Source organism: Hyaena hyaena, unplaced genomic scaffold, assembly GCF_003009895.1.
Source record: "Hyaena hyaena isolate Hyena2069 unplaced genomic scaffold, ASM300989v1 scaffold_503, whole genome shotgun sequence".
NCBI classification, from domain to species: Eukaryota; Metazoa; Chordata; class Mammalia; order Carnivora; family Hyaenidae; genus Hyaena; species Hyaena hyaena.
The window spans coordinates 1,117,150-1,145,143 of record NW_024081132.1 but is presented as its reverse complement, the minus strand read 5'-3'; the positions used below and the strand labels follow the sequence as shown (position 1 = coordinate 1,145,143).

The following is a 27,994-nucleotide window of genomic DNA, read 5'->3' as shown; positions in this document are numbered from 1 at the left end:
TCCGACTTTCGCTTAGGTCATGATCTCGTGGTTCGTGGGTTCGAGCCCCGCATCAGGCTCTGTGCTGACTGCCAGCTCAGAGCCTGGAGCCTGTTTCAGTCTGTGACTCCCTCTCTCTCTGACCCTACCCTGCTCACGCTGTCTCTCTCTCTCTCTCTCCTAGAAATAAATAAAACATAAATAAAAACATAACATCTCTCTCCTAGAAATAAAAAAAACATAAATAAAAAAAAGAAAACATTTTTAAAAATTTTTAAAAAAAGAGTTACACTGATCATGATGAGCACTGAGTAATATACAGAATTGTTGAATCACTATTGTACACCTGAAACTAATATAACACTGTATATTTAGTGGAATTAAATTTTTTTTTAAAAAAATGGGCAAAGAGGGGTACCTGGATGGGTCAGTTGGTTTTGAGTCCAATTTTGGCTCAGATCATGATCTTGAGTTTCGTGAGTTCAAGTCCCGCATTGGGCTTTGTGCTAACCACTCGGAGCCTGGAGCCTGCTTCAGATTCTATGTCTCCCTCTCTCTCTGCCCCTCCCCTGCTCACGCTCTGTCTCTCTCTCTCAAAAATAATAAACATTAAAAAATTTTTAAAAGATTGGAACATGAAATATGGCTTAAATTGGAACATGGGTAGTTCATCCATAGTGACAGGTATAAAGGCTGAATAAGTGGGTGAAGGTACTGGATTAGTAGGTATCTGTGGTGATAGGAGGCTGTGGAAATTCTCCAACTTGCTTCAGTTTTTTCAGTGAATTAGGAAGTAAGCTCATCACTGAGAAAAAGTACTGAGAGTTTCATGAGAGAAGAAAAAGTATGAAATAATGTTCTGGGGGAATAAATGAACTTGAGAAATATGAACACTTGGGAGCATTAAGGGCTCAACTTTATTAAAAATAACCAAATAAAAACTATATGAGTGGGGATATATGCATATCTTGTTACATGTATACATAAATTTTTATATATGTATGTAAGATGTGTGTATAATATATATATAAGCACAGAAAATGGTCCAGAAGCATACAAATTGTTAATAGTGCTTATTATTAGAGAGAGAGATAGCTATACACAGGGAAGGAGAGTGGAAGATACTCCTATATTATTTGAATTTTTTATCAGTATGTATTATTTTTATAATTAAAATAGCTTAGGGATATGAGCACTGTTATGTGGAAACTAATTTGACAATAAACTATTTGTAAAAAAAAAAAAACGAAAAAAAGAAAAAAAAATAGCTTAGGGGCGTCTGAGTGGCTCAGTCAGTTAAGCATTCGACTTCAGCTCAGGTCATGATCTCACGGTTCATGGGTTTGAGCTCTGCATCAGGCTTTGTGCTGACAGCTCAGAGCCTGGAGCCTGCTTCAGATTCTGTGTCTCCCTCTCACTCTGACCCTCCCCTGCTCACACTGTCTCTCTCTCTCTCTCTCTCTCAGAAATAAACAAAACATTTTTAAAAATGTAAAAAAAAAAAAATAGCTTAGATATTTATAGTGTGAGAGGACAGTTTATTTTTTAATTAACTTTTTTTTTATCAAAATAAGAGCCTTGATAAATGTCTCTAGAAAGATGGAGAGAGGAAAAAATAGGACATAAACAACCATTATGTACAACTCCCAATGTTAAAATTCTCCCAGTCATCCCCTCCAACTCCAAAGTATCTGAGGCAGAGACTGGGCACCATCAAGTAAATACAAAAATATCCAGGTTCTGACTCTAGGCGCTGATGGAAAAGCGGCAGGTCAGGCCTCCCAGGCATAAATGGAAGGAGCAGATATGAAGTAAATCTCATAAAGAGTTTCCATCTTCAGGGTGACTCCAAACTGCAGATTGGCTCAGGGCATCCCCAGAATCCTCTTGCGTCTCCTGTTGTTGAGTACATCTGGGAGCAGACCCCAAGTGAGGCCCAGTATCCTGGCCAGGGTCTTGGTGTCACACGTGGACCAGCAAGAGGGCACACAGCACCAGCCAGGCGCATGGCCACCAGAAGTCCCAAAGCCGTAGGAGAGAACAATTTAGAACACCGATCAAGATGCACAGCACCCTCAACTCAACTGGGCAAAGCATATATCATAGTTAAACACAATTATGAACTCTGTAGTAAAGCTGATTATCAACAAGACAATATGAGAAAAGCAGAGGCATCACTCACCTTGAACACTTCAGAGAAGAAGCCAGACCCTATTTTTTCACAGGTGAAGTCATCTAAACGCGTCAGTCTAGAAAAGGCACTTATAAGAGCTCGATATGAAGACGGCCAAACTCTTCCCACCTGGGTCATGTTCCCTTCTCCCCCACCACCTCCTTCAAAATCTTCAAGACGCTCCACACGTGGAGGAAAGCCTGCAATTGAATTCCGTTTGCTCCGATCCATAGTCTCAATAATCACTTTTTTCTTCTTTTAAGAAGGAACTCCACACATAATACAATTTTGTTGAGTTTTACTTTTCTTCTGGTTTGACACTAAAAAAGATATCAGAAAGATATTTCATTAAAACCATTAAAGAATAAATACGTACAAACCAATGAATTATCAACGTGAAAATATTTCCTCTTTTACATTCTAAGTCCTGATTTCCAATCTAGAAAAGACTATATATTTACCTTTAAAAAATACTGATATACTTAAAGGCCAAAATGTAGTCAGTCTAGAGTGAGTAGACTATAATAAACATCAATTGCATTCTAAAAAACAAAATAACAACAATAATATCCATCATTCATTCATGAATGAATGAATATCCATTCATTAAGCATCCAATCTAGGAATCATAGTATAAAAGCTCTATATACGTCATCATTTCATTCTCAAATAATCCATGACAGAAGCACCTGGGTGACTTAATCAGCTAAGTATCCAACTCTTCATTTCAGTTCAGTCATGATCTTGTGGTTCATGAGTTCAAGCCTGCATCAGGTTCTGTGCTGACAACCCAGACTCTGCTTGGGATTCTCTGTCTCTCTCTCTGCCCCTTACCCACTCATGTGCTCTCTCTCTCAAAAATAAACATTTAAATAATAATAATAATTCATGATATAAGAATTATTATGTTATTGGGGCACCAGGGTGACTCAGAAGGTTAAGCGTCCGACTTCAGCTCAGGTCATAATCTCAGTTTGTGAGTTTGAGCTCTGCATCGGGCTCTGTGCTGACAGTCCAGAGCCAGGAGCCTGCTTCAGATTCTGTCTCCCTCTCACTGCCCCTCCCCCGCTTGCACTCTGACTCCTTTCTCTCTCTCAAAAATAAATAAGCATTTAAAAAATGTATGAAAAAGAATTACTGTTATTTTCATAAAGAGGTCAAATGATCATACTGTCATTAAACAGCAGAGATATAATTAAAATCCAAGATTTTCTGATTCAAAAGCCTATGTTCATACCATCCCCCTTCATAGCCTGCATCACATAATTTTCTCTTCATTTAAAGAAGTATTAAGTCCAGGGGCGCCTGGGTGGCTTAGTCGGTTAAGCGTCCGACTTTCGCTTAGGTCATGATCTCGCGGTTCGTGGGTTCGAGCCCCGCGTCGGGCTCTGTGCTGACTGCCAGCTCAGAGCCTGGAGCCTGTTTCAGTCTGTGACTCCCTCTCTCTCTGACCCTCCCCTGCTCACGCTGTCTGTCTCTCTCTCTCCCTCCTAGAAATAAAAATAAAACATTAAAAAATAAATAAATAAATAAAGAAGTATTAAGTCCAAATATATAAAACAATGACAAAAATTTTATGCCATAAAATTATATAATTTTAAAAGAAGAAAACCATATCCAAAAGCAACTTAAAAATTCATTATTGACTAAACAGTACAGTCTAGCAGAAGTGACTACAGAAGGCTCTACCCCATCTGGTACATGACTAAGAATAAAAATGAGGGATGCCTGCCTGCCTCAGTCAGTTAACATCTTACTCCTGATTTCAGCTCAGGTCATGACCTCATTGTTCATGAGTTCAAACCCCATGTTGGGCTCTGTGCTGACAGTGTGGAGCCTGCTTGGGATTCTCTCTCCCTCTCTATCTATGCCTCTCACCCCATTCATGTGCTCGTTCTCACAATAAATAAACTTTAAAAAAAAAAAGAATAAAAATACAAACCCATTTTTTTCTTTTAGCCTATCCCTTTCTACTTCTTTTTTTCCATGAGAATAGATTACAAGGGTCATTTGCAGAATATAACATTATGACATTTCAATTAGTAAAATGCTTTCTTAAATGTGATGAATACCTAACCCAGGCTATCTATACCACCTCCAACCATGGAGAACAGGGGCAGAGCTCCCAGGGTCACTCTTACAATATGACCCTGACTCTACCCCTAGCCAAAGTCAGTGGCACACTGCTCAATATGGACCAATCACAGTTCCTTTCCTGGAAATTTGGAATTGGAATTAAGATATCCCAGCCTCAGTCTGGCTGCTTTCTTAAATGGAAGCCATGTAGGAGCACCCGGCTGGCTCAATCAGTAGAGCATGTGACTCTTAATCTCAGGGTCATGAGTGTAAGCCCCATGCTGGGTGTAGAGAGTCTTTAAAAATAAAATCTTAAAAATAATAATAATAATAATAAAAGATGAAAGCCATGTAAACTTAGGAGCTGACAGCCATGGCCATTTTTTACCACATAGCCTGGAAGGCAGAAAAAGCCAAGAGATTGAGCCCAATCTACAAAGAAAAAAAGACAGAGACAGAACTTCTTACATTTCCCAATATGTTATAGTCTTCAATACCTGAGCCTCATTGCATCCTGACTTAAGATTCCATGAGATATCCTTGTATCTTTAAAATAAATTATCTTTGCTTTAAGCCAATTTTACCAAAGTCTTCAAAGAAGGAAGAATAATACAAGTTCTCAAAGAATAAAATATTTAAGTACCTCTACTGTACCTTGCCAAAAAGTGGCTACAGATCATAAGATCAAAAATTTAGGATTTTATAGCCAGTAGAGACCATAAAGTTCAGCCACTCATTTTATATGTGAGAAAACATAACTCTCAGAATGTGGAAATGATTTGCCAAAGCTATAAGGCATTTACTAGCAAAGCTAAACTTAAAACCAAGGAACCAAAAGTAGTACATTTCTAAAAGTCTGTCTGCTGATCAACTGCTTTAGAATTACCCAAGAAACTTGTTTAAAACCCAGATTATTGTGTCTCAACCTTGACCTACTAAATCAGAGTCTCCTGGAGTAAGTCCTGGAAATTTTACCAAGTTCCACAGTGATTATGTCCATTAAGAGTTAAAGATCTTCTACTCAGAGAAAGGGTATATTAATAACTTGAAAAAAAAAAAAAAACAGCAGGAATTTGACAAGAATTTCCTCACTTAATCCTTAACACGTAACACCAAGGTAGGTATGATTCCCACTTCACAGAAAAAGAAATGTAGGCTAAAAAGGTCAAGTAACTTCTGTAAGGATACAGAGCTAGCAGAACCAGAATTGGAACCAAGGTCCATACAGCACCAAAGCTCAAGCTTTTTCCATTTCATATTATTTAGCTCAGTATTTTTCCATTGCAGAGTTGTAAGAGTTAAGCCAGTCATCTAAATAGAAAAGAGAACCAGGGCGCCTACGTGGCTCAGTAGGCACTCTTGATTTCAGTGCAGGTCATAATCTTAAGAGTTCTTGGGATCTGAGCTGACAGTGAGGAGCCAGCTTAGGATTCTCTCTCCTCTGTCTCTGCCCTCCCCCTGTTCATACACTCTCTCTCTCTCAAATAAATTAAAAAAAAAATTTTTTTTTAATGAGCTTTAGGGGCTCCTGGGTGGTTCAGCTGGTTAAGCATCCAACTTTGGCTCAGGTCATGATCTTGCAGTTTGTGGGTTCGAGCCCTGCGTCGGGCTCTAGGCTGAGCGCAACAGCTCAGAGCCTTCCTGCTGTGGATTCTGTGTCTCCCTCGGTCTCTGCCCCTGCCCCACTTGCACTTGCTCACACACTCTTGGTTGCGTGCATGTGCTCTCTCTCTCTCAAATTAAAAAAAAAATGAACTTTAGAAAAGAGGACCAGTACAGAGAAAGACAATGGTCACTGTAATTTGGACAGAGATAGAAAAGAAAGGAAAAAATAAACTGGACTTTAGAAAAATAAAATACAATGGGGCACCTGGGTTGCTCAGTGGGAAGCTTCCAACTTCAGCTCTGGTCATGATCTCTCAGTTTGTGGGTTCAAGCCCCAAGTCAGGCTCCATACTGACAGTTCAGAACCTAGAGCCTGCTTCTGTCTCCCTGTCTCTCTGCCCTCCCCTTTGTGCTCTTTCTCTCTCTCTCTCTCAAAAGTAAAAATAAACATTAAAAATATTTTTTAAGGAAAAAGAAAATACAAGATACTGAAGTTAAAACTACATAAAACATAGCTGCCTATGAAATTACTGAACAATCTGATTGGCTGTCTACTGACTTTTAATTTTTTAGATATATTTCATTTTGAATGAAATACACTGTTAACTTCCACAATGCCCTCAATTTTTCTGGAGGGTAGCAGATTCTATTCTCTATAATAAGAGTTGGAAGACAGAATTGCTCACTGTAGTTCAACAGGTCTGAGAGGAGGTAAGGAATACCTAACAGCAACTGAACTGGTTTGGTTGGAGTTGTTATAAGTTTCATAATAGCACAAGAGGCTGAACTTTTTCTTTTTTTCTAAAGTAGGTTCCACACCCAGCATGTAGCCCAACCCTGGGCTTGAACTCATGATCCTGAGATCAAGACCTGAGCTGAGATCAAGAGCTGATTGCTCAGCCAAATGAGCCACCCAGGTGCCCCTGGGCTGAAATGTTTGATATTTTTATTCTGAAAAACAAATAACTTTGTATCTTGGCTCATGGCACTTTTTAAGAGAGGGGGAAAGTATTTATTTAAAAGGTATATGCTTGGGTGTCTGGGTGGCTCAGTTGGTTAAGTATCTATCTGATTATTGCTCAGGTCATGATCTCATGGTTTGTGAGTTTGAGCCTCATATTGGGCTCTCTGCAGTCAGCACAGAGCCCACTTTGGATCCTCTGTCTCCCTCTCTCTCTCTCTGCACCTCCCTTGGCTCATTCTCTCTCTCTCTCTCTCTCTCTCTCTCTCTCTCTAAAATAAATACATGAATTTTTTGAAGAAAGTTAAAAAAATAAAAGGTATATGCTTATACAAACTCCTGCAGAGAAGGACAGGAGATGTGAACAAGAATATTCATTTCATTTTAACATTGTTTGTAATAAGTGGGGGGCAAGGGGGACAGAAAACAAACCAAAGTTTATCTGTAGGAACAATAAGAAACTGTAGAATATTTTTCAATGAAATATATAGCACTTACAATGAATGAACTCTATCTAGCAATGTAGATATATTTCAAAAGCAGTACTAAGTGGGGGCTGGGGGGAAAGAAGTAAGTTGTAGTTAAGTGGTATCATGAAAATTTAAATCAAAAAAAAATATTTTTAAGTTATAAAAAAATGGAAGTGAAAAGAAACCTGGGGTAGCAATACGTATATGGACAAAACAGACCTTAAAACAAAGAAATATGGGGGCGCCTGGGTGGTTCAGTCAGTTGAGCATCCGACTTCGGCTCAGGTCATGATCTCAGTTAGTGAGTTCGAGCCCTGCACTGGGCTCTGTGCTCTCAGCTAGCTCAGAGCCTGGAACCTGCTTCAGATTCTGTGTCTCCCTCTTTCTCTGACCCTCCCCTGCTCATGCTCTCTCTCTCTTTCTCTCTTTCTCTCTTGCTCTCTCTCTCTCACACACACACAGAAATGAATAAAACATTTTTTAAAAATTTTAAAAAACGATGATAAAAAGAAACAAAGGAGGACACTACATAATGATAAAGGAGACAATTCAACAAGAGAATGTAACAACTATAAATACATAAAGTAGTTATTAACAGACATAAAAACTGACAATAATACAATAATAGTAGGGGGCTTTAAAAATTTTTTTTATAGTTTATTTATTTTTGAGACAGAGAGAGACAGAGCATGAGTGGGAGGGTCAGAGAGAGAGGGAGACACAGAATCCGAAGACAGGCTCCAGGTTCTGAGCTAGCTATCAGCACAGAGTCCAACGCGGGGCTCCAACCCACAAACTGGGGCTTGAACCCACAAACCGCTAGATCATGACCTGAGCCGAAGTCGGACGTTCAACTGACTGAGCCACCCAGGTGCCCCCATCATAGAGGACTTTGATACCCAACTTACTTTGATAAACAGATCAGACAGAAAATCAAAAAGGAAACAGTAGCTTTGAATGACTCAGTAGATGAAGTACATCTAACAGATATATTCAGAACATCCCCAAACAGTGGAATACACATACTTTCCAAGTGCATATGGAATATTCTCCAGAACATGTTAGGCCACCAAACAAATCTCAACAAATTGAAAAAGACTGAAATCATATCATGTATCTTTTCTGAGGATAATAATATGAAACTAGAAATCAACACAAGACAAAATCTGGAAAGAACACAAATACACAGAAGCTAAATAACTTGCTAGTAAACAATAAATGGGTCAACCAAGAAACCAAAGAAGAAATTTATAAATACATGGAGACAAATGAAAAAGAAAACACAACTGTCCAAAATCTTTGGGATGAAGCAAAAACTATTCTAAAAGGGAAGATTATAACAATGCAGGCCTACCTCAAGAAACAAAAAGAATCTCAAATAAACAACCTAACTTTACATCTAAAGGAGCTAGAAAAAGAGTAACAAAGCCTGAAGCTAGTAGAAGGAAACTAAAAAAAAAAAAGAAGAAAAAAAACCAGATCAATGAAACCAGGAGCTGATTCTCTGAACAGATCAACAAAAGTAATAAGCCTTTAGCCAGATGCATTAAAAAAAAAGAAGAGAGAGGAGTCAAATAAATAAAATCAGAAATGAAGGAGAAATAAAAACCAACACCAAGAAATACAAAGGATTATAAGAGATTATGAAAAATGATATGCCAACAAATTGGACAGCTACAAGAAATGGATAAATTCTTAGAAACATATAACGTACCAAATTGAATCAGAAAGATATAAGAAAATTTAAACAGATTACTTGCAATGAAATTGAATCAGTAATCAAAAAACTTCCAAAAAACCAAAGTTCAGGACCAGATGGCTTCATAGGTGAATTCTATCAAACATTTAAAAAATTCTATCAAACTATTCTAAAAAATCAAAGAGGAAAGAAAGCTTCCAAATTCATCTATGAGACCAGATTACACAGATAAAGACATTCCCCCAAAAAGGGGGAGGGGGAGGAGAAGGAGAAATAGGAAGAGGAGGAGGAGCAGCGTTAGAGGGAATATACCTCAACATAATAATGGCCATATATGAAAAACCCAAAGCTAACATCGTACCCAATGGTGACAAACTGAGAGCTTTTCCTCTAAGATCAGGAACAAGAAAAGGAGATCCATTCTCAATACTTTTATTTAACACAGTACTAGAAGTCCTAGCCATAGCAGTCAGACAAGAAAATTTTGAAATAAAGGGCATCAAAATTGGTAAGGAAGAAGTAAAATTTTTTAAATATTTGCAGATGACATGATACTATATAAAGAAAACCCTCAAGACTCCACCAACTAATAGTACTGGTAAATTAATTCAATGAAGTTGCAGGATACAAAGTGAATATATAGAAATCTGTTGCATTTCTATACACTAAAAATGAAGTAGCAAAAAGAGAAATTAAGAAAACAATCCCATTTACAATTACATCAAAAAGAATAAAATATCTAGTAACAAACCTAACCAAAGAGGTGAAAAATCTGTATTCTGAAAATCACAAAATATTGATAAAAGAAAATGAAGACAATATAAATAGAAAAATACACCATGATCACAGACTGGAAGAATACTGTTAAAATGTCCATATTACCGAAAGCAATCTACAGATTTTATGCACTTCCTATCAAAATACAAACATGTTTCACAGAACTAAAACAAATAATCCTAAAATTTGTATGGAACCATAAAAGACCCTGAATAGCCAAAGTAATCTTGAAAAAGAACAACAAAGCTAGAGGTACAATGATCCCAGATTTCAAGATATACTACAAAGCTGTAGTAATAAAAATAGTTTAGGATGGGCACAAAATAGACACACAAATCAACAGAACAGAATAAAGAATTCAGAAATAAACCCATGATTTTATGGTCAATTAATCTACATCAAAAGAGGCAAGAATATATAATGGGAAAAAGATAATCTCTTCTACAAATAGAGTTGGGAAAACTGGACAGCAACATGCAAAAGAATGACACCAGAACACTTCTTATTCTATACACAAAAACAAACTCAAAATAGATTAAAGACCTAAATATGGGGCCTAAAATCACAAAATTCCTAGAAAAAAACATAGGCGTTAATTTTTTTCACATGAGCCGTAGAAACATTTTTCTAGATAGGTCTTTTGAGACAAGAAAAACCAAAGCAAAATTAAACTACTGAGACTACGTCAAAATAAAAACCTTTTGGACAGTGAGAGAAACTGACAACAAAACAAAAAGTAACCTACTAAATGGGAGAAGATATTTACAAATGATGTATCTGATTAGGGGTTAAATATCCAAAATACATAAAGAACTTATACAACTCAAATCCAAGAAAATAAATAATCCAATTAAAAATATATGGAGAGGTGGGGCACCTGGGTAGCTCAGTCAGTTAAGTTCATAAGTTAAGCATCCGACTTTGGCCCAGGTCATGATCTCGCAGTCTGGAAGCACAAGTCCTACTTTGGGCTGTCTGCTGTTAGCACAGAGTCCACTTTGGATCATCTGTCCCCCTCTCTCTCTGTTCCTACCCTACTCAGGTGCACGCTCTCTCAAAAAATAAATAAATGTTTTTAAAAATGGAGGAGTTCCTCGGTGACTGAGTCAGTTAAGTGTCCGACTCTTGATCTCAGCTCATGTCATGATCTCATAGTTCGTGGTTTCAAGCCCCACATCGGTCTCTGTGCTGACAGCATGGAGCCTGCTTGGAATTCTCTCCCCCTCTCTCTCCACCCCTACCCCACTCATTCATTCATTCTCTCCCCCCCCCCTCAAATAAACTTAAAAAAAAAAAAGGAACAAAGAGGGGCACTTGGGTGGCTCAATAGATTAAGTGGCCAACTCTTGATTTTAGGTCATGGTCTCTTGGTTCATGGGTTTAAGCCCTGCACTGGACTCTGTGCTCATAGCACGGAGCCCCTTTTGAATCCTCTGTCTCCCTCTTTCTGTCCTTCCCTCCCCCCACCCTTTCAAAAACAAATAAACATTAACAAAAATTTTTAAATGGACAGAGGATCTGGATAAATAGTTTTCCAAAGACATACAGATGGTCAACAAACACATGAAAAGATGCTCAACATCACTCATCATCAGGGAAATACAAATCAAAACCACAGTGAGATATCACCTCACACCTGTCAGAATGCCTAAAATCAAAACACAAGAAACAAGCGCTGGGGAGGATGTGGAGAAAACGGGACCCTTGTGCACTGCTGGTAAGAATGCAAACTGATGCAGCCACTGTGGAAAACAGCATGGAGGTTCCTCAAAAAATTAAAATTAGAATTATCATATGATCTAGTAATTTTGCTACTGGGTATTTACCCAAAGAATATGAAGACACTAATTCAAAAAGATACATGTACCCCCATGTTTATTGAAGCATTATTTATAACAGCCAAATTGTGGAATCAACCCAAATGTCCATCATTACATGAATAGATAAAAAAGAGGTGGTGTGTGTCATACATGGAATATTACTCAGCATAAAAAAGTAAGAAATCTTGCTATTTGTAACAACATGGATAGATCTAGAGGATACAATGCTAAGTGAAATAAGTTAATCAGAAGACAAATACCAGATGATTTCATTCATATATGGAATTAAGAAACAAAAGAAAAAACAAAGGAAAAAAAGAGACAAAACAACAGACTTTTTTTTAGAGGGGAGAGAGGCAGAGGAAGGAGAGGAAGAATCTTAAGCAGGCTCCACACCTGGCACAGAGCCCCAATTCAGGGAGATCAAGACCTAGGCCAAAATCAAGTCAGATACTTAAACAACTAAACTACCACAAGTGCTCCAAAACAACAGACTTTTAAATCCAGGGAAAAAACTGGTGGTTACCAGAGGGGAAACGTGTGCGAGGGATGGGTGAAATAAAGGGGATGAAGAGTTATCTTGATGAGCACTGAGAAATGTATACAATTGTTGAATCATTATTAGATTGTACACTTGAAACCAGTGTAACACTGTATGTTAATTATACTTGAACTTATGAAAAAATTTAAAAAGTTACCCCCCACAAAAAGAATGCAGGTCTAATCCTATGATATTATTTTAATAAAAAATGTATCTTTTAAAACATAAAATAATACCTATTATAGACAGCAAGATAGCATACTGACTAAAGGTATAGCCTCCATAGCCAATCAGGTTCAAATCCTTGCTCCGTAACTTATAGGGGCTTCAACCTGGTCTTTTTTTTTTTTTTTTAATGTTTGTTTATTATTTGAGAGGCAGAGAGAGGAGGAGATGAGGATCCCAAGCAGTCTCTGTGCTGATAGCAGAGAGCCCAATGCAGGGCTTAAACTCATGAACCATGAGATCATGACCTGAGCTGAAGTTAGACGCTTAACCAACTGAGCCACCCAGTGCCCCAGAACCTGGTCGAGTCATTTTAAAATCTTTCTATATCTCTAGCTCCCCATCTGTAAAATGGAAATAAAAATTGTATTTATATTATAATATTTTATATGTATTAACTTTGTTTAATCCTTACAACAGCCACAGGGTTACTAATCCAATGAACAGTGGCTGGCAAACAGTAAGCATTCAAATCCTATATATTGTAATTTACTATAATTACTTAACATAATTATATATTTTATTATATTAATTAATTATTAATATTAATAAATATTAATTATAGTTTTTATTTTGTTTTTTTTAATGTTTTTTTATTTATTTCTAGGAGAGAGAAAGACAGCGTGAGCAGGGGAGGGTCAGAGAGAGAGGGAGTCACAGACTGAAGCAGGCTCCAGGCTCTGAGCTGGCAGTCAGCACAGAGCCCGATGCAGGGCTCGAACCCACGAACCGCGAGATCATGACCCAAGTGAAAGTCGGATGCTTAACCGACTAAGCCACCCAGGCGCCCCTAGTTTTTATTTTATTTTGAGAGAGAGCAAGCATGAGTGGGAGAGGGGTAGAAAGAGGGAGAGAGAGAATCCCAAGGAGGCTCTGAGCTATCAGCACAGAGCTTGGACAGGAGGTGCTCAATCTCGCAAACCACGAGATCACGACCTGAGCTGAAATCAAGAGTGAGACGCATACCCAACTGAGCCAGCCAGCCACCCCTATTATAATCATTATTTAAGGATAGATATTTATACTAAATGTCTGAATGCATGAATGAGAAAGACAGACACTAAATTTATAGTAATTGCCTTGGTGGGAAAGAAGACAATGAGATATGGAAGAGAAACAAAGGAGACTTCAACTATAGCAACAAAGTTTTGTTTCCTTCTATTAAAAAAATCAACTTAAGAGGGGGCGCCTGGGTGGCTCAGTCCGAGTCTGACTTTGGCACAGGTCATGATCTTGCATTCCTGAGAACAAGCCCAACATTGGGCTGGCTGCTGTCAGCATGGAGCCCACTCCTGAACCTCTGGTCCCCTTCTTTCTTTGCACCTCACCCGCTTGTGTTCTCTTTCAAAAATAAATAAAACATTGAAAAATAAATAAATTTATTTTTTAAAGAGACTGGGTGGGTGACTCAATCAGTTAAGCAACTGACTTCTGCTCAGGTCATGATTTTGCGGTTCATGGGTTCCAGCCCCATGTCAGACTCTGTACTGACAGTTTGGAGCCTGGAGCATGCTTCGGATTCTGTGTCTCCCTCTCTCTCTGCCTCTCCCACCCCTCTCTCTCAAAAATAAACATTTTTAAAAAATAATAAATAGGGGCGCCTGGGTGGCTTAGTCGGTTAAGCGTCCGACTTTCGCTTAGGTCATGATCTCGCGGTTCGTGGGTTCGAGCCCCGCGTCGGGCTCTGTGCTGGCTCAGAGCCTGGAGCCTGTTTCAGTCTGTGACTCCCTCTCTCTCTGACCCTCCCCTGCTCACGCTGTCTCTCTCTCTCCTGGAAATAAAATAAAACATTAAAAATAATAATAATAATAATAATAAATAAATAAATAAAAATAAACTTAAGGGAAAATAACAAAATTATATATTTGTTAATTTTGTTATCTTTTGTTAGCTAATATTGTGGTATTATACTCTAGTCTATATTTAATTTCTTTTAAAAGTAAAGAATTTTTAAAAGTCTATTGCCAATACAACAGCTATGTAGTATGCTTACTCTCAAGAAAACTGAAAGCGGGGCGCCTGGGTGGCTCAGTTGGCTAAGCGTCCGACTTCAGCTCAGGTTATGATCTCGCAGTTCGTGCTGAAAGCCAGCTCAGAGCCTGGAGCCTGTCTTCGGATTCTGTGACTCCCTCTCTCTCTGACCCTCCCCTGCTCATGCTGTCTCTATCTCTCTCTCAAAAATAAATAAAACATTAAAAAAAAATTTTTAAGAAAACTGAAAGCAATTTGGTAAGCAAATAGCACCCCAATGTGCAACCCAAGTCTCCAGATCCTCAAACTTTTATTCTGCAACAGTTCCACTACAGTTTTTGGTTCAGGGAGTATTTATTATATCTTAAACTAAAATCTTAAAAGCACTAAGAGAATTTTTGAATAGTATAGCTTATTCATGTTCACAAACTTAAAATATAAAAGCACTCATGAGAAACACTGGTGTTGAGTTGTACAGCTCATATCACATGCTAAAGTAACATTAATTACTAGACAGTTGAGATGAATGGTAAAAAGTACAGTCCCCTTACGAGAGTAAGAACTTTATTAATCCATTATGGAGAAGTGCTGAACATGGGGTAACTTCTAAAACATGCCTTATGTTCTCTTGGCCTGCATACTAAATGACCACATTTTATTTTTTATTATTTTTTAAATATTTTTTAAAGTTTTATTTATTGGGGCACCTGGGTGGCTCAGTCTTGAGCATCCAACTATACCTCAGGTCATGATCTTGTGGTTCTTGAGTTTGAGCCCTGCATTGGGCTCTGGGCTAACAGCTCAGAACCTAGAGCCTGGAGTCAGCTACAGATTCTGTGTCTTTCTCTCTTCCCGTCTCCTGGTTGCATTCTCTCTCTCTCTCTCTCTCTCTCTCTCTCAAAAACAAATAACATTTAAAAAAATAATAAAGTTTTATTTATTTTGAGAGAGACAAAGAGAGAGCAAGTGAGCAGCAGAGAGAGACAGAGAGAGAGAATCCCAAGCAGGCTCTGCAGTGTTAACACAGAGCCCAATGCAGGGCTTGAACGCATAAACTGTGAGATTATGACCTGATAAGAAACCAAAACTCAGACACCTGTGTGAGCCATCCAGGTGCCCCCTAAATGACCACATTTTAAATGAAATCAACCAAGCTACAAATGACTTTCAATTTAACCTGACAAATTTTAATTAGCCATGAAAGGCAACAAAAGCACGAATGAATAGACTCTAAAGCCACACCATATTTTTTTTAAGTCTGAAAATTATTAAGAAAAATTTTTAATGTTTATTTTATTTTTGAGAGAGAGACAGAGCAGGGGAGGGACAGAGAGAGAGGGAGACACAAAATCCGATGCAGGCTCAAGGCTCTGAGCTGTCAGCATAGAGCCTAACATGGTGCTTGAACTCGCAAACTGTGTGATTATGACCTGAGCCAAAGTCAGATGCTCAACTGACTGAGCCACCCAGTGCCCCTGAAAATGATTAATTAATTTTAAAATAAAAAAAAAACAAGTTATTTGAAATGTGTGAGATTTTACATTTTCAGCCTCTCAATTACCTACCTTAGTTTTATGGGTATTATCTTTTTTTTATACTAATAACACCCCTGAAAGTATTCTATTTTGGGGAACAGAGACAACTACAATTACTCTCACATTTACTAGAAAGATTCAATGATTGAAAAAATGCAGGTTTCACTTTAAAGAGACTACCTGAGGGGTGCCGTGTGGCTTAGCCCATTGAGCATTGGACTCTTGACTGCAGCTCAGGTCATGATCTCATGGTCTGTGGATTTGAGCCCCACTTTGGGCTCTATGCTGGCAATGTGGAGCCTGCTTGGGATTGTCCCTCTCTCCCTTTCTCTCTGTCCCTTCCTCACTCACACTCTCTTTCAAAAATAAATAAATGTTAAAAAAAAAAAAAAAAAGAATAATTAACTTTCAGTGCACCTGGGTATCTTAGTCAGTTGAGCATCCAACTTTGGCTCAGGTCATGATCTCACAGTTAGTGAGTCGAACCCTCCCCAACTCATGTACACGCTCTCTCATGCTCACACTCTCTCTCTTTCAAAAATAAACATTTAAAAAAAAGAATTAATTTTCCTGGGACAAGACCACACCATTCATGCTGCTCCTGACAGTCTGGGGATCAGAAAAACTGCACATGGTAAATGGACCCCCACATTTTACAGAAAGTACATTGTTTCCAAAGGAATGTGGGGGAAAACTACAAAGTCTACACATTTAGAAAGGATGGTACCTTGTTTGTCTGGGACAATGGAGAAAAAAAATATATTATCAATGTCACTAACAAGGGACTAATGCACTCCTTTACCCTCCCAAAGACAGTTCGCCTTGAGTTCTCACCCAAAAACACTATACTGGCAATGTGACAGCCTCACATTACTTCTAAAGATGGCACAGCTGGGATACCCAACCTACCACGTTATGGTGTGAAAACTGGTACATGTTTGAAATCTTTTATCTAGAAAAAAAATGCAAAATTGGTGTCCATCTGGGTCAGGAGATGAATATTTGTGTTGGAAATGTTAATAGGGGCTCCTGAGTGGCTCAGCTGGTTAAGCCTCCAACTTCAGCTCAGGTCATGATCTCACATTTCATGGGTTTGAGCCCCACATCCCACTCTATGCTTTCAGTGCAGAGCCTGCTTTGGATCCTGTTTCCCTCTCTCGCTGCCTCTCCCCTGCTCTCTCTCTCTCTCTCTCTCTCAAAAATAAATAAACATTAAAAAATAGAAAGGAAATGTTAACAATGAAGTTCACTTCTTTGGAAACAATTTTAGTATGGAAATATTAATGAAATAAATTTACTCTTTATTATAAATGTATAGTTTTAATGCCTTAAATGGCATCATAGGGTTTTCCTAAATACTGTTAATAGATTAAAAATTGCTATTATATTAATTCATTTGAATAACTCTTCTATATTTAAGTGCTAGTGAAATTCTGTAACACAAAGATTTCCTTTTATAGTAAATTTTTATTTTCTAAAGTGTTTTTAAATTTTTTTTTTTTTTAGAGGGAGAGAAAGTGTGCATGCAAACAGGGGAGGGGCAGAGAGAGAGGGAGAAGGAAATCCTAAGCAGGTCCTGCGTTATCAGCATGGACCCCAACACAGGGCTCAATCTCATGAACCTGAGATCATGACCTGAGCCGAAATCAAGAGTCGGACGCTCAACCAACTGAGCCACCAACTGAGCCCTAAGCTCAACCAACTGAGCCCTAAACATGGAATTCTTAAATGAAAACTGGTGAGAGTATGATCTGCTTCACTAAAAATATTTCAGCTGGAGTCCCAGTGGTTCTCATTTAGGGACATGTGAAAATTCATGGGGAAGAAGGTCCTTGTCAGGGAGGAGTTACTGTCACAGTGGTGAGGGTGTGAGGTGGGTGGGCACTACTGGCATTTCAGTGGGCAGGGGCCAGGAAAGCTAAATGTCCACAAGGCACAGAACAGTGCACAACAAAGAATTGTCCTGCCCTAAATGCCAATAGTGCCCTTGTTGAGAAATAATATGTTAGAAAAGCTACATCAGTTTGGTACTTTAAACTAGGAAATAGCCTTTAGCAATCTTTCAAAAATGCCAAAATTATGTTGCTAACAAGGACTCAAATCATTTTTTAGTAAATTTATTCTCAATTTCAACACTCAGGAGTTCAAACTTTTTGCTTTTTTACATAGACAAGTATTGCTTTTCAAAGGCTAATTTTCACTTATATTGGGATTGATTTATTTTTCACACAGAAGGTACAATTAAAGCTTTGGGGAAAGTAATCTGAAAAGCTATCAATAAATGAGCCAGTGAACTAAATACTCTATATCCAATATTATATATATTATCCTTCAAAGTAGGAACTCCACAAATGATTTTCCATAGGATCAAGGAAACTTTTCTAGGACTCGCAGTTAGATCATACTTTCATCTGTAATGTCTCTGGAAATAATAACTGCAGCTACCATTTACCATGGACCATGCGTTCTACCAAGTGGCATTTATTTTTGTTTCATTTTGTTTTTAATTTTTTTTAATGTTTGTTTATTTTTGAGATACAGAGTGCAAGCAAGGGAGGGCAGAGAGAGGAGGAGACACAGAGTCCGAAGTAGGGTCCACACTCTGAGCTATCTGCATAGAGCCTGATGTGGGGCTCAAACCCATGAATCATGAGATTATGACCTGAGCTCAACTGACTCCGATATTCTACTGACTGAGCCACTCAGGTGCCCCCTGTTTTGTTTTTTCGTTTGTTTGTTTGTTTTTAAAGTTTATTTTTTCTGAGAGAGGGAGCACAGGCAGGTGAGGGGCGGAGAGGAGAGACAGAATCCCAAGCAGGCTCTGAGCCATCAGTGCAGAGCCTGAAGTGGGGCTCGAATTCATGAAACGTGAGATCATGATCTGAGCAGAGATCAAGAGTCAGATGCTCATCCCACTGAGCCACCCAGCTGCCCCTGTTTACTTATTTTTTGAGAGAGAGAGAAAGAGAGAACATAAGCAGGGAAGGGGCAGAAAGGAGAGGGAGACACAGAATCTGAAGCAGGCTTTAGGTTCAAAGCTGTCAACACAAAGCCCAACAGGGGCCTGAACTCACCAACGGTGGGTGGCAAGATCATGACCTGAGCTGAAGCTGGACGCTTAACCGACTAAGCCACCCAGGCACTCCTACCAAGTGTTTAGCATACGTTATCTCTAGTATTTATGACAACTCTGCAAATAAGGTATTATCTCCAATTTAAAGAGGATGAAATAAGACACTAAGATTAAAAGACTTGATCAAACTCAAACTAGTGACAGACTTGGGATTCAAATTCAGTAGTTCCAAACTGAAACACTTCCCACCATGATATGTCCCTTCCAGAAAAACTACTAAATTTCTATGAAAAATTATTTGCATATTAAGCTAGGTAGAAAGCTACTATTATTCCCCACCCTACCTTGTCAACAGAGGCTAAGGAGTATATGATAGCTCCACCAAACTCTAGAACAAAAGCTTTTAGTCATTTAATCACATTTCACAGACATAAAAATTACCATTGGTTTAAATAGACTATCTAAAAAATGGATGCCAAGCTGCAAACTGATAGGGAAGACAGGCCAACTCATAATCATATTTCTCTTCCATTCTGATATACAGTATTTATTATTTCTTATCCTCTCATTTAACAGGAACAAAGTAGAGGAAACTTCACAGTAGCAGAGATGCAAATAAAATCCTGCATTGTACTGACTAGTTATCAACCATCAGGTAGCAGGCAGGACATAGCAGGGTCAGTGTCAGCCAGGAACCAAAAATTTTCAGTATTTATCCAAACATAGAATCATGTGTGTACAAAGTTGGTAATGAAGTTCCACAAAGTGAGTAAAAAGGTTTGCTGAGATTTCAGTGGACTTTTATAATCTGGGTATAAAGAGTAGGGAAAAAAAGGCAAATACTATCCTAATCATATATTGCTTTCTTTCTATTATCATAAAAACTTTGAAAGTCAAAACAAAACAAGGATTTGTTATGGTTAAGATGTAACCCAGAAAACTGGCCATTTTCAAGAACATGAATACCGACAAGTGCATTAAGACCAACCACATGGCAAATCTACACGACAAATCTGCTCAGCTACTATCCTAAGAACCAACATAGCAAATACAGACATATTTCAGGATGACTGCCCAATTAAAAATAAATGCAATACTGCTGAACTTGCCATCCTACTGTGAAATAATGAGTTGCAGTTTCCATTCAAACCAAAAGCAATCTAACATAGAAACTGGCATCCCCTATTTAATTAGGCATGAATTACACAATGGCATGTATTGGTGTCAGACAGATCAAAAGCTAGTTCTTAAAACTGTATTATCTCTTTTGGATAAACATCTTATCTGCTCTTTTAACTATAATCTACCAGGCCTTATGTCATGACATAAAACAGAAACTTAAGTTGTAAAGGCATTTAGATTAACTAGTCCAATCTTTCAATCAATTCAGGAATCCCCTCTGTTAACTTACTCCAATGTTAATTGGGTAACCAGGTACAAGGTATTATAATAAAATTTAATTAGTTACTATAATCCAAACAGTCCTCCAAGTGCTTTATATTTAACATTCATAATAGCCTGATAAAATAGACACTATTATTATTCTTGTTTTTTAAATGTGGAAACAAAGACATGAAAGAATTAGTTAACTGGTCCAAGCTCCTACAGCCAAAAAGCTGTAGAGCCACAATTCAAATCCAGAGTTTATACTCTTAATCATTATACTACTTCCTCTCTTAGATAAGGATATCAAATACCAAATAAAACATGATTCAACCCCTCCAGGAGCTTAGTATTCCCTTGGAAAGACACATGTAATTCAATGAGTACAATACAGTGTGATCATTGCTAATGATATATTAGAAATAAGGACTTAATTAAAGCACTAGCAGTAAGGACAGAGAATTAGGAAAGGACAGAGAATTAGGAAAGAATAAGTGATAAGTGACTTTAAAAAGAAGACCAAATGCGAGGCGCCTGGGTGGCTTAGTCGGTTGAGCGTCTGACTTTCGGTTAGGTCATGATCTCGCGGTTCGTGGGTTCAAGCCCCGCTTCGGGCTCTGTGCTGACAGCCAGCTCAGAGCCTGGAGCCTTTTTCCGAGTCTGTGTCTCCCTCTCTCTCTGACCCTCTCCTGCTCATGCTGTCTCTCTCTCTGTTCTAGAAATAAATAAAAATATAAAAAAAAAAAAAAAGAAGAAGAAGAGCAAATGGAAGTAGGAGGTATGAGTGGTACTTAGGATAACTCCAAGTTTAATTAGAATCCTTCCCATGTTTCAAGTTTGGGTGATTTGGGGAATGAATAGGCATTCACCAAAAGGAAAATATTTGTGAACTGATTAAAATTCTCTTCTGATCTTACAGAGTTTAAGCTGCCTAAAAGAATATCAAGTGTTGGGGCGCCTGGGTGGCTTAGACGGTTAAGCGTCCGACTTTTGCTTAGGTCACGATCTCGCCGTTCGTGGGTTCGAGCCCCGCGTCGGGCTCTGTGCTGACTGCCAGCTCAGAGCCTGAAACCTGTTTCAGTCTGTGCCTCCCTCTCTCTCTCTCTCTCTCCTAGAAACAAATAAAACATTAAAAAAAAAAAAAAAGAATACCATGTGACAATATTTAGGAAGCAGCTATAGACGCCACACTGGAGTCAGTAGAGAGGACTAGCCTAAAGATACAGACTTGAAAGTCATTAGCACTTCCAAACATTCTAAAGAGTTTCTCAAAGTAGAGAATATGAGTAATAGGTAATATTTACTGAGTTGGTATTATATGCCACAGCCCAGTCTCCTTCTTGATGTCCTTAAGTGAAATCAGATGAGAGACCAAGGGAACACCAACATATACAGGACAAAATGCAAACAACAGAGGTAAAAATAAAACCAAGAGAAAGTATGTCACATAAGCCAAAAGTGGAAATGATGAACATTATCAAATGCCACAAGGTAGTCAAATAATATGAAGAAGAGTGGCCAATGGATATACACTACAGAGCAAGAGTCAGCTCAGCCTACCAAGAAAGAAAACAAACCCACTAAGAAAGAGCCCACTAATTCCTCCAGCAGCTTGTACTATTGGAAAGTTCTAATTGTTACAAGTTTTTCTTTCTGAAGAAATAAAAGCATAGAAAAATAGTATCCTATTCAAATTCTGACTCTGAAGGAGAATTAAGAGTTATGACTTAAATACAGTAATGATACTTGATTGAAACTTGATTTGAACAAACTAGATATAAAAGATAACAGGAAATTTTAATAAGGATTTCTACTAGATGATAGTAGAAAATTATTTTAAGTTTATCAATTTTTTTAGTAATCTCTACACCCAACATGGAGCTCAGACTCACAACCACGAGATCAGGAGTCACATGCTCAGGGCCACCTGGGTGGCTCAGCCGGTTAAGTGTCCAACTTCAGCTCAGGTCCTAATCTCACTGTTTGTGAGTTCAAGTCCCTATGTCAGGCTTTTTGCCGACAGCTCAGAGCCTGGAGCCCACTTCAGATTCTGTGTCTCCCTCTCTCTGCCCTTCCTCTGCTCACACTGTGTCTCTTTCTCTTTCAAAAATAAATAAAGATTTAAAAAAAAAGTGACATGCTCTTCCGCCTGAGCCAGCCAGGCACCGAGATGATAGTAGAAAATTATTATTAATTTTGTTAAATATAACAATGTCACTAAGATTATATAAGACTTATTTTGGGAAAAACAGAGGTGAAATAGCATGTCTGTATTTGCATTAACAGAAATCAGAAAAAAATAAATGTAGCAAATTTTACAAAATGTTAATAATCGTTACAGATGGGAGATGGGTAAATGGGTGTTATTTATATTTCGCTCATAATAACAAAAACAAAAAGGCTTCAGAAACAAAAGATAAACATTTTGTCAATTAAAAAATCCAGCAAATCAATACTGTGCATAAATTAGTGTGCTTCACAGATATTGCATTTTTTACAAAGTGAAGGTTTATGACAACCCTGCATTGATTAAGTCTATTGGCACCATTTTCCAACAGCATTTCCTCACTTCTCATCTCTCATTTTGGAAATTCTTGCAATATGGCAAACTTCTCATTATTATTATAACTGTTTTGGTGATCTGTGATGTTACTAATTATCTGGAGATGCCACAAACTGCACCATGTAAGATGGAGAAATGAACTGATGAATGTTGTATACGTTCTAACTGCCCCATCAACCAGCTTTTCCCTCTTCTCTCTCCCTCTCCTAGGGCTTCTCTGGTCCCTGAGACACAATATTGAAGTTAGACCAGTTAATTTTTACTTTCAAATCTTATTACTTAAGAAACCCATTTTAGGGGCGCCTGGGTGGCTCAGTCGGTTAAGCATCCGACTTCGGCTCAGGTCATGATCTCACAGTTCATGGGTTCAAGCCCCACGTCAGGCTCTGTGCTGACAGCTAGCTCAGAGCCTGGAGCCTCTTCAGATTCTGTACCTCCCTCTCTCTCTCTGACCCTCCCTTGCTCATGCTGTCTCTCTCTCAGAAATTAAAAAAAAAAAATTAAAAAGAAAAAGAAACACATTTCAGGAGCACCTAGGTGGCTCAGTCCCTCAGCCAGTTAGTTGTCTGACTCAGGTCACAATCTCAAGGTTTGTGAGTTGGAGCCCGGCAGGCATCAGACTCTGTGCTGATAATGCAGAGCCTGCCTGGGATTTGCTTTCTCTCTCTCTCCCTCTCTCTCTCTCTCTCTGCCCCTCCCCCACTTGTGTGTTCTCAATCTCTCTCTCTCTCAAAATAAATTAAAAAAGAAAAGAAAAGAAAAGAAAAGAAAACCAAACACATTTCATAATGCTACAGCTGCTATAGGAAATGATTCCTCTGATGAATCTGGGCAAAATAAACTGAGAATTTCCTGGAAAGGATTCACCATTCTAGATTCCATTAAGCATATTTGGGATTCATGTAAGAGGTCAAAATAGCAACAGTAGCAAGAGTTTGGAAGACACTGATTCCAATTCTCACACATGACTTTGTAAGTTCAAGGCTTCAGTGGAGGAAGTAACTTCAGATGGAATGGAAATAGTAAGAAAATTAGAAGTGGAGCCCAAGGATGTGAGTCAACTGTTACAATCTCATGATAAAACTTGCTTTTTATGGATGAGCAAAGAAAGTAGTTTCTTGGGATGGAATCTACTCCCGAAGATGCTGTGAAAGTTGTTGAAATGACAACAAAGGCTTTAGAATATTACATAAATTTAGTTGATAAAGCAGCTGCAGGGTTTGAGAGAACTGACTCCAATTTAGAAAGAAGTTCTACCAAAAGAAAAAAAGAAAGAAAGAAAGAAAGAAGTTCTACTATGGGTAAAATACTATCAAACAGCATCACATGCTACAGAGGAATCGTTTGTGGAAGTAACGGAAAAATCAATGTGGCAAACTTCACATTGTTGTCTTATTTTAAGAAACTGCTACAGCCGCCTCAACCTTTAGTAACCATCATGCTGATCAGGCAGCAGCCATCAACATCCAGGCAAGACTCCACCAGCAAAAAGATTATGACTCACTGAAAGCTGAGATAATGGTTAGCATTTTTAAGCAATACAGTACAGTTGGGCCTCAAACAACATATATTTGAACTACATGGGTCCACTTATAAATGAGTTTTTGATAAATATAGTATGGTACTATAAATATATTTTCTCCTCCTGACTTTAATAATATTTTCATTTCAAAACAAAAAAAAATTCTTTTCTCTAGCTTACTTTATTCTAAGAATACAGTACATTATATATATATATATATGTATATATATATATAAAATGTGTTAATCAACTGTCCATCTTACTGGTAAGACTTCCAAGGGGCACCTGGGTGGCTCAGTTGGTTAAGCGTCTGATCTCAGCTCAGGCATGGGTTCGAGCCCCACATCAGGACAGAGCCTGAAGCCTGCCTCAAATTCTTTCTCTCTCTCTCTGCCCCTCCCCCACTCACATTCTGTCTCTGCCTCTAAAAATGTATAAACGTTAAAAAATTTAAAAAGATTTCTAGTCAACAGGTTATTAGTAAAGTTATATGTGGATTTTTGACCGCACAGGGGGTCAGCACCCCAACCTCTGTGTTGTTCAGGGCACACTGTATTTTTTAATTAAGGTGTGTATATTTTTTTGATATAATGCTACTGTATACTTAATAGCCTACAGTATAGTATAAACATAAATTCTATATTACTGAGAATCAAATTTTTTGGCTCACTTTATTGCAGTGGTATAGAACTAAGTCTACAATATCTCCAAGGCTATGCCTGTACAGCAAAGAGATCACAAACACAAACTGTTCTTAAGTTGGATGAATGGGTACTTATTGCTTGGAATAAAATTTCTAAAAGAGCAACTAATATATATTCAAAAACTATTATATCTCAAAGTTTAGGTGGAATAGCAGAGGACATACCATGGTGAACTGTGCTAGATAATTCAAAAATGATCTAGCGACGGCAAAGATACTGAAATTGAAAAAGCATGTAAAGGCATAACATTTCATGAAATGAGAGCAGGAAAAAAATGATATTTCTAAAATATTATTATATATTGGGGGGTGGGGGGGCACCTGGGTGGCTCAATCGGTTAAATGACTGACTTCAGCTGAGGTCATGATCTCACAGTTCACGAGTTCGAATCCTGCACAGGATTTCTATGCGAAGCCTGCTTCCGATCCTGTTTCCCTCTCTCTATCCCCTCTCCCATGTGCATGTGCATGCTCTCTCTCAAAAATAAACATCTAATAACTAATATATGTGTATGACTAAAATAAACAGAATAAATTTTTTAAATTTTGATTCCAATTCAGAATTTAATGATCTTGGGCATGTTAAATTCTGCCCTTATCTATAAAATGGGAAATATTAACTACATCTCACTGAGTTATTATGAGAATTAAATGAGAACATACTAAGGAGTTAAAGGATAAAAATGCATACATGAAGTACTAGGCAAAGTGCCCATCACACAGTAAGCATTTATTAAATAAGAATTCCCTTTCCTCTCCTTTCTCTGCTCCACTCTTAATCCTAGTTTTGAATGCTGCAAGAATACAACAAATTAAGGCTTTTTTTTTTCTTCTTTATGATAGCTTTTCAGTTACCAAGTCTTCCCCAGGGAAAATATACACAAGTCTTTCAGGTTTCCCATGGAACATTGCATCAAGATCTCCCTGGTTACCTTCTTTATAGTTTAGCCTTGCTTGCCCTCTAATCTTTGAAGGCCCTGCTAAAACACAATAGCAAAAAATGTACTCAATATTAAATATATAATCTAACTAGGAAAAAACTGACTAGGACTATTATTTCCCATAATCTGGATTTTAAAAAAACATAGTTTCTGATATTCTAAGTACACTAAATGTGTCTTTAACTTCGTATGCTGGAACATGAAACTTGACACAAGGTGAACTGATATTAGACTCCATTCAAATAAGCTGACATGCTAAAGTACTAGGAAAATGTGTGAATTTCCAGAATAATATCTCTTCTGATATATGTTCCTATTTTATTTTAAGAAGACCTAAACATGACCACTTAGAACATCAGATAGGCAACTCATCTGTTCTGATAACATTAAGTCAGAAGGCTATTTCAGAGACTATTGGAAAAAAAGCAATCAAGAGGAAGTTAGTTCTGGGGTTAGGGTAGACTATTCTATAGTTTATATTGCAAAGGTCAAAGGAGGAATCTGATAAAAGGGAAAATTAATAACATCAAGTATTATCAAAAAAATACTTTAATTTTATTTCTCAAATTATTTCCACTAAAAGGAATATTTTATAGGCATTAAAAATGACAGTTAAGACAAGCACACAAAGATATGTGGACAAGAATATTAATTTACATGTCATCAGAAAAAAAACAGATAATCCAAATGTCCATCAAGAGGGCTAGGTTAAAAATAAAATTATAGTACATCCATAGTACATCCATATAATTTAATATTATATAGTCATTAAAAGAATGAGGTCAATTTTATACATACTAACATGGAAAGATGTCTAAGTTTCACTGTTTTTTTTTTAATGTTTTATTTATTTCTAGGAGAGAGAGACAGCGTGAGCAGGAGAGGGTCAGAGAGAGAAGGAGTCACAGACTCCGAAACAGGCTCCAGGCTCTGAGCTGGCAGTCAGCACAGAGCCCGACGCGGGGCTCGAACCCACGAACCGCGAGATCATGACCTGAGCGAAAGTCAGACACTTAACCGACTAAGCCACCCAGGCGCCCCTAAGTTTCACTGTTAAGTGACAATAGCAAGCTGCAAAATAGAATGAAAAGAGAGATCGTTTTTATTTTTTTAGTATAATAGTGAACATTATATCCTCTTATCTATAATTAGAGATAAATATTAACTATATCTGAGTTTTTAAAAGAATTAAATGAGTATATGCCTACAAAACAATTTAGAGGAATATATACACTTAACTGTCATCTTGGTGAAGGAAGTGATTATAAGAGACACTCAAGGGCGACCTGAGTGGCTCAGTCGTTTGGGTGTCTGACTTCAGCTCAGGTCATGATCTCACAGTTTGTGAGTTCAAGCCCCAATTCAGATTGTGCTGACAGTTTAGAGCCTGGAGCCCGCTTCAGATTCTGTGTCTCCTCTCTCTGGTCCTCCCCCACTTGTGCTCTGTCTGTCTCTCAAAAATAAATAAACGTAAAATAGAAAAGAAAAAAGAAGCTGATAACTTATAAAAAAAGAGACACTCCATTTTTTATGTAATACATTCTGTATAGTTGTTTCTTACAATGACCATGCATTTCTTTTGTTTAAATCATGAAGTTAAAAAGGTAGAACTAAAAACTATCCTTTCATCCTTAATACAATTGTAGCTTAGACCACGAGACAAAATTTATGATATATGTGAAATGGGAAGAGGAAAGGGAAAAGAATGCAAAAATTGAATAATCAGTGATTACAATTATATAAAATTATGCACTGGAAAAAATAAGGGAATAATACCAAGTGATAATGTTATTTTGGGGTAAGAAGAGTATGACTTGTTCTTTAGTATTATTCTAAACTTTCTATAACGGTATATAGCTTCTAGAATTATAAAACAAAGTATCAATTTGACATAATAAATGTGGTAAAATTCACATAATTTTGAAATCAATCTATAATAAACTTGAATCTCTTAAAGCATATAATTATGAATTTATA

General features: G+C 37.7%; 1 protein-coding gene across 1 annotated transcript in view; it reads right to left on the bottom strand.

Annotated features, from left to right (window-relative positions):
- Positions 1-27,994, bottom strand: part of TESK2 (testis associated actin remodelling kinase 2) — a 146,335-nt gene that overhangs the window by 107,549 nt on the left and 10,792 nt on the right. The window contains exon 2 of the mRNA XM_039254783.1: positions 2,162-2,472. Within this exon, the coding sequence (XP_039110714.1) occupies positions 2,162-2,383 (222 nt within the window). The 5' untranslated portion in view covers positions 2,384-2,472. The remainder of the gene's footprint in view (positions 1-2,161; positions 2,473-27,994) is intronic.